General features: G+C 44.2%; 1 protein-coding gene across 2 annotated transcripts in view; it reads left to right on the top strand.

Annotated features, from left to right (window-relative positions):
• Window positions 1-5,135: 5,135 nt before the first annotated feature.
• Window positions 5,136-12,702, top strand: part of MRPS31 (mitochondrial ribosomal protein S31) — a 30,034-nt gene continuing 22,467 nt past the window's right edge. Inside the window, exons 1-2 of one of the 2 annotated variants that reach the window (XM_060233158.1) lie at window positions 5,136-5,336; window positions 8,108-8,404. In XM_060233158.1, the coding sequence (XP_060089141.1) occupies window positions 5,182-5,336; window positions 8,108-8,404 (452 nt within the window). In that variant the 5' untranslated portion in view covers window positions 5,136-5,181. The remainder of the gene's footprint in view (window positions 5,337-8,107; window positions 8,405-12,702) is intronic. The other variant, XM_060233150.1, reaches the window with a different exon arrangement.

The following is a 12,702-nucleotide window of genomic DNA, read 5'->3' as shown; positions in this document are numbered from 1 at the left end:
CTGCAAGTTCTTTTAGTATCCTTGGACGTAGTTCATCTGGCCCTGAGGACCTGATTTTGTTTAAAGAGACTAGGTGTTGATGTACTACCCTTATGCTGATCCTAGACTGCAGCTCTCTTCCTTCATCAGATGTTCTGTTTTCGCCATGTTGAGCACCATTTCCCTCACAAGAGAAGACTGAGGAGAAGTAGGAATTGAGCAGTTCTGCCCTCTCTTCATCACCTGCTGCAATTTCACTTTCCTGTCATAATCCAAGGGAAGGAGGAAGAGCAAAGCTCTGATTATGGGGTTGCTTTAGTTTATTTACACAGACTAGCTGTGTAAATAAACCAAGGAGGCTGACAACACACAATGTAAATAAAACCAAGGTGGTTGACAACACACAATGATATAAAGTAATTTCTCTACCATCCAACAGAAAAACGGCACAGAAATATTTCAACTAAACAGGCAGTGAAATAAAATTACATGCTGGGAAAAATTAATATAATACAATAATCAATTAAAGGTGCTTTAGAATGGGCTGCTTTGTGACAGCAAATGGATTCCGGAATGTGCCTTCCCATTTAATTAAGAAACTACATGAGAAAGACAGCATACAAGGCAAGAGGGAGCGGGTCAAACTAGTCTCCCTGAAGACAGCTTCTGATGGGTAGCGTGTTAATCTGCAGCAGAACAAAACTGCAATCTCCTTATTAAGCGGAAGCTTTTTTCTTTTAAAAAAAAGATGAGAAGAAACGTTCCAAACATCCCCTTCCTTTGCAGCCTGGAGCCCATTCTAACAACCGCCTTCGTGTGTGAACAGATACCACGTGGCTGTGCAACAGACTTCACAGCTTAACCCGAGGAGGCACACCTGACGGTAACTTTATACTGAATGTAGCCCATCGGTCCATACCGGGAGGCTTCCCTCCGAGAAAAGGTGGCGGGGATTGCACTGTAACAGTCCACCACCACGTGCGTTAACTAACAGTGGGCGCCTTGTGTCCCCTGCTGCTGACCGCTTACCTCCAGCAACGGCATCCCCTCTCCCGGCTCGTGGCCTCCGCGGCAGCGCCTATTATACCGGCTGGCAAAGGCGGTGCAGCTCCCGGCACGTCTGGCTTAGGGAAGGAGGAGCTCGGCCCGGGAAGCGGAACTGGAGGCTTTGGGGGCGTCGCCAAAGATCAGAAGCGGCGCGGAGAAGTCCGGCGAGAGAGGCCGCCCGTCCCGCGGTGTGCCACAAGTGCACCTGGGTGGGCAACGCTTTTGAGTCATTCAGTGTCAAAAGGGGCAGCTGGACCACCACCGGCCCCGAAATACAGGGCTCTTGGGGTCAAAGGGCCAAACGTCTCTCCCACGTGCATGGTCGCTCTGTGATGGCTGGTCGGTCATTCATAACTGGATTTTCCTGAAGCGCATCCGCACATGGTTGGATATTGTAATACACAGTCATTGTCCAATAACTGGATTGGACTGAAGCCCATAAGAGAGCACTTTCCGGGGATGTGTGCAAGACAACCCAGTGGCAAGGGATTGCTCAAACCGCCACGATGGCGTGAAATTCAATGGTGTGGGGATGCGGCCTTTAATTTTTAATATTGTTTTTATATTGTGGCATTGTTTTAATTGTAAGCCATCTTGAGCAGGACTCTAAAGAGGCAGCATAGAAATATCCTAAATAAAATAATAACATTGGACTGTCCTGCTGCACCCCCCCCCCCCCCAGGCCTGTACTGCTCGCTTTGGGTTGTCTTTATTGTTCCTCACCAACACTGTGAATTCATTAGAAGCCACTTTCTGAACATAGATCAGCACATTTACAAGGTCCATTAGAATAATTTGTAAAAGCATGTGATGCTGTGAACTGTAAACACAATTTAAATGGAAGGCCTTCCTTCTGTTTAAACCAGGATGCCTCTCCTATGCCTTGCTAGATTCTAACTGATGACTGTCAGCTGAATGAAAATGCTTTTCACTGTTGTGGGGGAGAATATAATCTGACACCTGTGCCATGTCTGTGACACGCGTTAGAGTACATGGAACAGACATCCCCAATGCGATGCCCGAGGGCTCCATGGTGTCCACCACCTTTTCTGGTGCCCATCTAGTGTTTTTTTTTTGACAATGGGGGGACCAGGTGGGGTTTTACTGGGCAATTTTTCTGATTTGCTGTTGGAGATTTGATTGTGAAGATTTTTTTAAACATTGTTTTTGGCAGCTGCTGCCACTACAGTACAAGGATCTTTGCTCTGTAATTGAAGGTAAGCTGTGCCATTTTGTGACTGACTCCACTTCCTGCAGAAGCCATTGTGCGGCCACCATTTTGTGGCTGTACCCACCACGCTGTTTCAGAATTCCTAAAGTGCCTGCAGAATCAAAAAGGTTGGGAATCCCTGACATAGAACATTGAAAGTTGCAGCTCTATGCAGAGTTACTCCAATCTAAACCCCTTAGAAATCATTGCTGAACCATTTTGACCACTTGGCAGTCAAATAGGAATGACATCTGGAGAATGTGTTATTAATGTGTGGCTGGGGCCCTAAGCTCCCAGTGCCCACAATCAGGCAATTGTATGCATATGGGCTTCTCTGATTCCAGTTACAGCTTCTAAGTTTCCAAGATCAGCTTTTGGGGTAAGGGAAAGTCAGAAAAGACATTCCAGAAACACTATATGCAGGAACTCCCTGTATTCCAACAGACACAATTAAAAATACTTTTGTCAGAATTGTTGCATTCATTTTACATTACAAGATAACAGTTCATGACCTCATTGTGCATGACATTTATCTGAACCAGTTAAAAGTGGCAGGGCTAATTATTGAAACTTTCTTTTAAAAATATGTATCTGTATTGGAACCACGTGACCTGGCTGGGTCAGGTTAGCTTGCTCTTTTCAGATCTCAGAAGCTAAACAAAGTTGGCCCTGGTTAGTGTTTGTGGATGGCTACCAAGGAAGTCCAGGTTCACTGCACAGAGGCAGACAATGGCAGACCACCTTTGAATGTCTCTTGCCTTAAAGGCCCCATGAGGGTTTGCTACACATCAACAGTGACTTGATGGCTGTTTACACATATGCACACATTTACATCCTGGAATCAAACAGAATGTCAATGCTGATGAACCTGGATTAGAATTTAATCCAAATGCTTCTATTTCCTGACTTCTATAAATGAAACAGCTTTTGGAATCTTGCCATTCATTTTGCAGTGGAACTTCAGTACAGGTGTTGTTCCATATCCTCCATTCAGAGGCTATAATATCTTCAGTAAATGCAGAGCATGGATTGTCAGCCCATAGAGCAAACCATAGAGGAAATTATTAAAAGACATCGTATACCAGGGTTTAAAGTTTATCTGCATCTAATTTTGGATTTGCCAAAACTTTTATTGAACAGCTTTCATTCCCAGACCTCATAACAAAACAACATCCTGTGTTGTCCATGGAAGGAAAGAAGGAATTATGGCAAGAAAAAAAGAGGGAGGGAAAAGAAAGTTTCGGGAAAGAGTAAACAGTAGGTCAGTAAAAACTAATGCTAGTACTGGAGAATCAGAAACAAAACTAATGGGCAAATTCCTGCCACATAAAAGCAGAACTTTTTCCTAGAGTTCTATGAGACGACAATTCAGTCTCAAATAGTGAACCCCAAATAACCGGATGGGCAGGCTGGGCCCACCAACCTCGCCAGCCAAGAGAAGGAAAACTCTAACATCAAACCCGGGCAGATAGAGCTCGTTAATGTAACACCTACCACCTGGAGGACTCGCTGCCGGCGTCCCGGCTTACTGGGCCATGGCAGATGACCCCAAGGTGAAAGGGTGGAGCCAGTACTGCGCACACTGTGCTTCACCTAAAAATTCCTCTGCGCAGGCCTGAAGGGCATATCCACATCCACAACCCACAACACACTAAGTCCTGCAGCGATGGGCAAGGAGCGAAACGGCAGGTGGAAGATGCCACTGGAAGCCGCAGTCCCGATCCTGCATGTAGGTGGTTCAGGGTATTGGTCGCCTGATGCTGACCTGGAGAAGAATCGCACTGCTACAGCACCAACCCCAAATCAGACTTTTCCCTGCAGCCACTGTGGCCGGATCTGCCTGTCCCGCATTGGTCTTGTCAGCCACCAGCGAGCCTGCAGCAGACGTGGACTACTGCACCCTTCTTAAATCTTCGTTCGCGAAGTCAAGCCGAGAGAGAGAGAGAGAGAGAGTGAACCCCACAATTCCTCCCTGTGTCACAACTTGTTTGAACTGGGCTTATTTGTGTCTACATGTACATTTCAGAGGATGGTGGAAGACAGGAGAGCCTGGTGTGACTTTGTCCATGGGGTCGCAAAGAGTCCAACTCGACTGTGCGACTGAACAACAAAACATTCTACTCAATGTGTTTATACACTGTCCATTCTTGCCCCAGGGTCTCTCACCCAGAGGGGTTATCAGGGTCCATCTGTTTGACTTCAACACTGCTGTGGTATCAAGTTTTCACAGAGCATTCACACCTCCCCCCCTTCCACATGTGCATCCACAGCACAGCAGTACCATTCTCTAGAGTTGCCAACTCTGGGTTGGGAAATAACTAAAGATTTTGGTGGTGGAGCCTGAGGATTGTGAGGTTTGTGAAGGGGAGGAACTTCAATGGGGTATCATGTCATAGATTCCAACTTCTAAAGCAGCAGTTTTCTCTAGGTGAATTGATCTCTGTCACCCAGGAGATCTCCAGCCACCACCTGGCCATTGGGAACCCTACCTGGAGGCCAGTTTGTAATTCCGGGAGATCTCCAGCCACCACCTAGAGACTTTGCTCCCAAATAAAGGTCGTTTTACCCAAAAAGTATCATAGCATCCTTAACGGTGGAATAGACAAAGAACTAAACATTAAAAACAAAGATTGATATAACTTCATCTTTTATGGCACAGCTCCAGTTTGCTTGTGGGGACCCAAACCTGATCTCTTTCTGACTTCAGGTCACCTTACAAACTAAAGGTTTTTAAAATGGGCTGTGGTCTCTCCCCTCGTCCTAACGTCTACTTCCTGGTGCCTCCAAGGTCTGCTCGGAGGTCTGCAAGAGAACTGGAGATCTCTCTCCCCAGCGCGCAGAAATTTCTCATCCATACCAAGGAGTCTTCTTACCTACGGAACCCAGTATTCGAGATGAATGTGTTATATCCGGACGGATTATTGCGCCGGAGTCTGACGGCGGAAATGGCTTATGGGGGGCCAATTACAGAGACGAGCAGGCTGGTTCTGGCTTGGTTCCTTGTTACTCAGGGAACTATGTGGCGGAGGAGCGTTTTCGGGGCTGGGAAGTTCCACGTTTGTCTTCGTGCCCGAGGAAATGGCCTCTTAGCTCAGGACAGGTACCGGGTGGAGGGGTGAGAAGCAACCCTATGCTCAACTCACCGAGTGGGGGGGGGAGCGAAGTGGAGAGTGAATCTCACCATGGACGAATAGCTGAAGTGTTCCCCTTTCTCCCCATAGGGCTGCTGTTTGGTACCTATGGCTTCGGCAGCCAGACTGCATGTAGTAGGTGGCATGAAAGATCTCTGCCTGAGATCCTAAGCCCCGACTGACCAACTGGCAATCAGGGTAGGTGATTCTGACCTTGATAGGCCAGTGGCCTGACTTAACATAAGGTAGCTTCCTGAGGTTTTGGGGGAACGATAGCACATTTGCTTTGCATGCAGAAGTTCTTAGGTTCAGCCCCTGGCATCGAGTAGGAGATGATCAGTGTTCCCTCTGAGCTGAGTTAGCGTGAGCTAGCTCACAGATTTTTAGCCTCCAGCTCATGTCTTAGCTCAGGGACAATGACTTCAGAGCATAGTAATTTATGCAGTAGCTCACAACTTTAATACCAGTAGCTCACAAAGTAGAATTTTTGCTCACAAGACTCTGCAGCTTAGAGGGAATATTGGAGGTGATATAAAAGACTTTCTTCCTTAGATATGTAGTGAACCACTGCCAGTCACAATAGACAACACTGACCTTAAGAGATGAATGGGCTGACTCATGCCTTGGAGGGTATTAAGGATATATGTACATTGTGTCCCTTGCAGTCCCTTGAAAAGTGCTTTCTTTAAAAACACTAGAGATGTTAGCTGTGGTTGGACTAGTCTACCGCTGCTCTATCAGAATGTTTTGGCCTGATTTAAACTATGCAAGAGAATGAGTAAGTAGAACAAGCTGCACCTTGTCTAATTGCAGGTTTTGGAATGGTAGTTCTTGCTTTGGACAGATGAAGCTATGTTATACTGAATCCACCATTCACCCATCAAAGTCTGCATTGTCTGCTCAGTCTGGTAGCAGCTCTCCAAGGTCTCAGGTGGTGGTTTTCCTTATTCCTAGTTACCACCTGATTCTTTTAGCTGGAGATGCTGGGGACTGAACTTGGGACCTTCAGCATGTCAAGCAGATGCTCTACCACTGACCCATGGCACTGTAAGCAAATGGAAAGGGTGCACATGTACTCACAAGTTTGCCTACTACTGAATAAACACATTTATCTATCAAGGCCTGTATTGTCTGCTCTGACTGATGGTTGCTCTCCAGAGTCTCTGACAGAATTCTGTCAAATCACTTGCTTTGAGATGATGGGGTTTGAACCTGGAACCTTCTGCATGTGAAATAGATGCTTTGACTTGGAACCATGATTCCATACATATAATCTTTCACCCCTGCAGTGTGGGTTTTTAATGCAAAGAAGGATTCAGGTTTGGAATATACCACCATGCTGCTGTATGGTGTATGCTGGTCTATGCTGGTGTAGTCTGTTCTATAGGTGTAAATCAGGTCTTGAAGCAGACACTTGCTGAAGTGTAAGTGTAACAGGCTTTTAAGGAAACAGGAATAGGAGTGTGTAAGATGAATTGGTGAATGAATTAAATCTCTTCTTTAACTTCAGCCTAACTCAAATGCCAAAGTTAATGTGTTAATTCACAAGCAGCGCAAATAGAATCTAACCATTTATGTACTTAACCTCACATTACCTGATTGTGGGACAATGCTAAGCAAGTCTACTCAGAAGTAAGCTTCATTTCATTAAATGGAACTTACAACCAGGAAAGTATTCTTAGGATTGCAGCCCATAGCTCTCGTTACTTTCCTTCCGTCTCTCTGTTTATTAAAGTCCAAAGTTATGGATAGGGCCAATAAAAATTAAAAGAGGCCTACTTTCTCCCCAGTAGAGAACCAAAGCAGCTTTCAACATTGTTCTCCCGGCTTCTATTTTATCACCACAGTTACTGTGTTAGGAAGGAGATGGTGTTAGGAAGGAGATGGTTGATTATCCCTAGTGACCAGTGATTTTCATGGTAGAGTGAGGATTTGAATCTGAGTCTCTCCTATTCTAGACCAGTGCAGTAATCACTACTCCATACTAGCTCATTTTATATATAAAACCATTGGTTCAATAAGTATAGCACTATTAGGCTGTATATAAACTCTTGTTTATGTATAATGCTAAAATTGCTTAAATACTTGGTAGGAGAAAGATTTAATACCTCTTTGGGAAGTTTTTGCATTGAAACTGATTAGCAAAAACAAAAATGTTGATATTTGTAACAGTGAACGTATCATAATTCACACTGCTGCTGAGGGTTTTCTTAGTTTTAAATAGTTACAGCTTAAAGAATAAAGGATACTGTGACAATCTAGTACCTAGTCGAGTTTGTTAAAGCAGTAGCATTTCTGAAATAAGCCAAACCCAATATGTTATAAGACCACTTTGTCCTGAAGTAAAATACTAGGTACCACTTTCAGTAAAGATTCTCCTTTGAAAAGAAGGCACCAGTCTCTTCAGATCCCAAAAAACTAAGCATGGTCAGTCCTGATGGGTACTTGGATGGGAGATCACCAAGCAAGTCCAGGGTTGCTATGCAGAGGAAGGCAATGGCAAACCACCTCTGGTTGACTCTTGCCTTGAAAGCTCTTCAAGGTTATCACCATAAGTTGGCTGCAATTTGAAGGCACTTTCCATCATCATATAGAACAAAAAATAATTGTGATCCTTGTTGCATATTTGGGACTAGCAACACTTTCATTTTTGTGTTGGCAAAGTGGTTGCAAAACTGCATTTTACAATTCAAGTGCATACTGAAGATGTAGACCTAAAAATGCCCGTATCTCTTTCCAGTAAGCCACACAAAAGTTTTGGCACCTCTGCTGTCGTCTGGACTATGAAAGATGAACAGGTGTCTCCAGCCAACAATACTGATAAAAAGACTGATTATAAGAGTAAGGGGAAATCAACGCAAGCTACGGCAAAGAAGAACATGCTGAAAATCCTTAGTGAAATGAAGGTAGACATAAGTTCAAAGAAGACATTTCTGAAGTTGAAAGCTCAGAAAATGAAGGTTCAAACAGAGTTGCCAGAACATATGGAGAGCACAAGCAGCATGTTCCAGAAAGCTGCAGAAGACAAGGCTAAGAGGTAAAGTTTGAGGGCATCAGAAGAAGCTGATGGCAGTAGGTTCAGGGCAGACAAAAGGAAACACTTCTTTACACAAAGATTGATTAAAATTTGGAATTTGCTGCCAGAGGATGGCCACATGAATAGACAGCTTTGAAAGGGGACTAGATAGATTCATGGAGGATAGGTGGGTCTATCAGTGGTTGCTAGGCATGGTGACTGAGGAGAACCTCCACATTCAGAGGCACTAAATCTCTGAATCCCAATACCAGGAAGCAATAATAAGGGGAAGATATCAGCCTCTATGCTCTGTTGTTGACCCTCCAGAGGAACTGGTCGGCCATTTTGTGAGACAAGATGCTGAACTAGATAGAACACTGGTCTAATCCAGGAGGGCTCTTATGTTCATATGTGCATTTACATGCTAATGATTCTCTGTGTAGCTCTCATTGCCACCGCGAATGCAAGGGCATTCAGATTGGCCAATGGCACATCCATACAGCAGTTTTCCCAAACTTTCTTAGCTTCAGCTGCCTGTGGCTGTCCTTCCCATCTACACCATTGGGGGACTTTTAAAACTGGCAGTAGTTAGATGACTATTATGCAGTAATGTTGTAATTTGTTGCCATGATTACCAGTTCCTCTGGGTTCCCACTTTAATTAAAACAAAAAAGAAGAAGATGATGATCTAGCTCTTTTGTTGCAGAGATGTTAGGAGTGCAGCTTTGGATTTAGATTTACGTTTGCTGCACAGTTGTCAACCGCCAAGTGAGAAACTGCCCTTCAGATTGCAAAGTACATCTGCACATGGAAGGTCAGGTCCAGACTTGTTGAAATAAAAATGGTTTATTTTCCTTATAAGAATATGAGAAGAGCTCTGCTGTATCAGACCTGTGGTCCATCTGGTCCACGACACTGTTTCACACAGTGGCCAACCAGGTGTCTTGGAGGGCCAAACAGATTGTAGAGGCCAAGACCTTCTCCTGTTGCTGCTAACCAGCAGTATGTTTTCAGAGGCAAATTGCTCCTTTACCTTTGCACTCCATGATCTCCACAGGGTGTTAAATGGGGGGAAATTATGCTTTGTATTCCTCCTGGTCACAGTCAGTTCAGAGGAAAAGAGTTGGCTTTTATTTATTAAATTAGATTTTTTAAAAAACAAACAAACCCTGCCGTTCCCTGCTTGTGCGGGGCTCAGGACAGTTTACAACAATTTAATTTAATACAATATAAATTTAAAACCATTAAACAATATATAAAGACATTCTGAACATTTAAACATTTTAAAACAGGATGGCAGTGGGGAGGGTGCCAGACAGATGTAAAGATATAAAGAAACGTTGCTTGCCTCAACCAAAGGCCTGGTGGAACATCTCAGCCTTACATGCCCTGTGAAACTTATTAATGTCAAGCTGGGCAATGATGTTACTCAGCAGAGAGCTCTACCAGGCTGGGGCCAGGGCGGAGAAGTTGAAGCAAGTCCCCAGTTGAAGCAAGCCAGGTATCTTCAGGACCAGGGACCTCCAGAAGGTTCTTACCTGCATATCTTAATGCCCTTCGGGGGACATACCAGGAGAGGTTGTCCTTTTTTTTAATGGATACTTTTTAAATTTATTGTTCTATTTAGTCTGTTACAACAAATATTTGTAGCTATATACATTTCGATCGCTCCCTTCCTCCCTCCCTTTACTCTTAGACTTTTCACCCCAGCCATGGGCACAAAGTCTTAATCTTCCACTGAATGTCCTTTCTTCCTTCTTTCAATATCCAATCTAGGTAGGTCTTCCATCTGGTCTTAATTTCATTAGATTTCCCTTCCCATGTTGTCTCTTTGTTGATTGACGCCACGATGTCTGACTGTATAAATTCAAACAAATAGTTGTGCCAGATTTCTACTGTCCATTTACTTTTGTCTTTCCAACCCAAAGCTATAACCGCCTTTCCCGCCAGTATCATAGCCTTAACTAAATTTTGAATACTCCTATCCATTATCGAGCCTCCTATTGTACTTAACAACATTAGATTAAAATCTATAGTTAGTGTTATATTGCATACTTTTCTAATAATTTCAATAATTTCCTTCCAAAAGGTCTTTACTTCTGAACATTCCCACCACATGTGTGCATACCAACCTTTAGAGTGTTTACAGTGCCAGCATAACGGGCTTAATCCTGGAATCATGTTGGCTAGCTGTGCTGGTGACTTATACCATTTTGTAAGGAATTTATATTCAAGTTCTTTAAATTTGGTTACTTTGATTTCTTCTATTCCTTTCATAATTTTATCCACCATCCTCTCTGATATCTGACCTTCATGGCTCCATCTCCTTTGTAAGTATTCTGTTATTTTATCCTTATTTATTATCATCTCTCTATATATTTTCCCTACCAAACCCTTTTTCTGCTTTGCCATTTCTTTGTATATTACTTCCATTGGTGCATCTATCCAGAGTTCTTCATTTTCGCTAATCGTTTTTACTGCCTTATATAGCCCAGATATTTTAAACAATATTGTTTACCTATCTCTTCTGTTACTTCCTGTAAGGGTTTAAGATTTCCACTTCTAAACATATCCCCCACTCTGTGATAACCTTTAAGATTTAACATTTCCCACCAATTAATTTCTTGCACTTCCTCGTTAACAGTTTCGAGGGGTGCCCATCTAGAAACTTTTCCTAACCAATAGGGTTGCCATTTCTTCCAAACTTCTAATGATGCTCTTCTAGGGCCTATTGTTAATTTTAAGTCTTTATTCGTAACTTTAGAAAAAATGCCTAATCTACCTATATTATTATTAGTTTCATTCTCAAAGTTAACCCACTTCTGAGTCTTTTCCTTGCCTATTTCTAATAATGGTTTTAGTTGAAAAGCTTCATAATAATTGTTTAGGTCCGGGATTCCCCATCCAAATTCTGATTTATGACTATATATTATTCTCTTATGGAACCTGCATTTTTTTACTGTCAGATATCCACTCTTTTAATGCTCTGTTCCATTGTTCAGTTTTATTTTTCATTGTTCCCAGAGGCAACATTTGAAATAGGTACGTTAACTTTGGTATCCAAATCATTTTAGCACTCCTTATTCTAGATGATATCCCCAGCGTTTTATTTTTCCATCTTTTCATGTCTCTGTTTTTTTCATATTTTATCATAATTATCCTTTATCATTTTATCAATTTTTTTTGCAAAACTATACCTAAATATTTAAATTTCTTAACCCCCAATCCTATGTTCGTACTCCTATTTATCTCTTGCTTTTCTTCTCTATTTACATTAAAATTCCAGTACTCCTGGGGAGGGGAAGATATGACGGTGGGACAAGGCAGAATTACAAGGGAAGGAGATCGAGACATAATAGTGCTCGACCCCCTTCCAGCCTTTGTCTCATCCCGATGGTGACAAGTAGTAGGGCCAGGTTGAATTACTCGCCTCCGTCACTGGTGTTATGCAATGCCAGGTCCATTAATAATAAGACCTCTGTACTGCGAGAGTTTCTGGCCGAGCAGGACATGGACCTGGCTTGCGTGACCGAGACCTGGGTGCGGGAAGGGGAGACGGTAGCTCTCTCCCAGACTGTTCCCCTGGGATACTCAAGTCTTCCACCAGTCACGGACTAGCGGGCGGGGGGGAGGGGTGGCACTTCTCATACGAGAGGCTTACTCCTTTAGGGCACTTCCGGCCCCAGAGATTCCAGGCATAGAATGTGTCGGCCTGATGTGGGACGTTGGGGAGGGGTTGGCGATCTGGCTGGTGTACCGACCGCCTAACGCACCGGCCAGCGCCTTACCGTCCCTGGTGGAGGCCGCGGCGGGCTGGGCGTTGGAGCACCCAAGGCTTTTGGTCTTGGGTGACTTCAATGTCCATGCTGACGACGCGGCCTCCAGCCAGGCGACGGACCTGGTGTCATCCATGGCGACACTAGGACTCTCCCAGGTTATTACAACGCCCACTCATCAGGCGGGACACATGTTGGACCTGGTCTTCGCGGCTGGAATATCAGTGACTGATATTGCAATGGAAGCAGTGCCATGGTCAGATCACTTTGCCCTTAAGGCTCGTATGGGGGTGTCACCCAAAACCTGTTTAGGCGAAGAGCGCATTTTAGCTCACCCGCGGAGCCTGATGGACCCGGAACGGTTCCTAACGGCTCTTCGGGACACCTGGCCCACTGGCGACTCCCTGGATGATCTGGTAGAGTCCTGGAATGATGGGCTCTCCAGGGCCATTGAGGAGGTCGCACCCAAGTGCCCTCTGCGTCCCAACTTGAAGCCGTCACCCTGGTTCAACCAGGAGTTGCGGCAACAAAAGCGGGGACTTA

The sequence above is a fragment of the Heteronotia binoei genome, chromosome 1 (genome assembly GCF_032191835.1).
Source record: "Heteronotia binoei isolate CCM8104 ecotype False Entrance Well chromosome 1, APGP_CSIRO_Hbin_v1, whole genome shotgun sequence".
Classification (NCBI taxonomy): Eukaryota; Metazoa; Chordata; class Lepidosauria; order Squamata; family Gekkonidae; genus Heteronotia; species Heteronotia binoei.
This window is presented reverse-complemented; position numbering and strand designations above follow the sequence as displayed.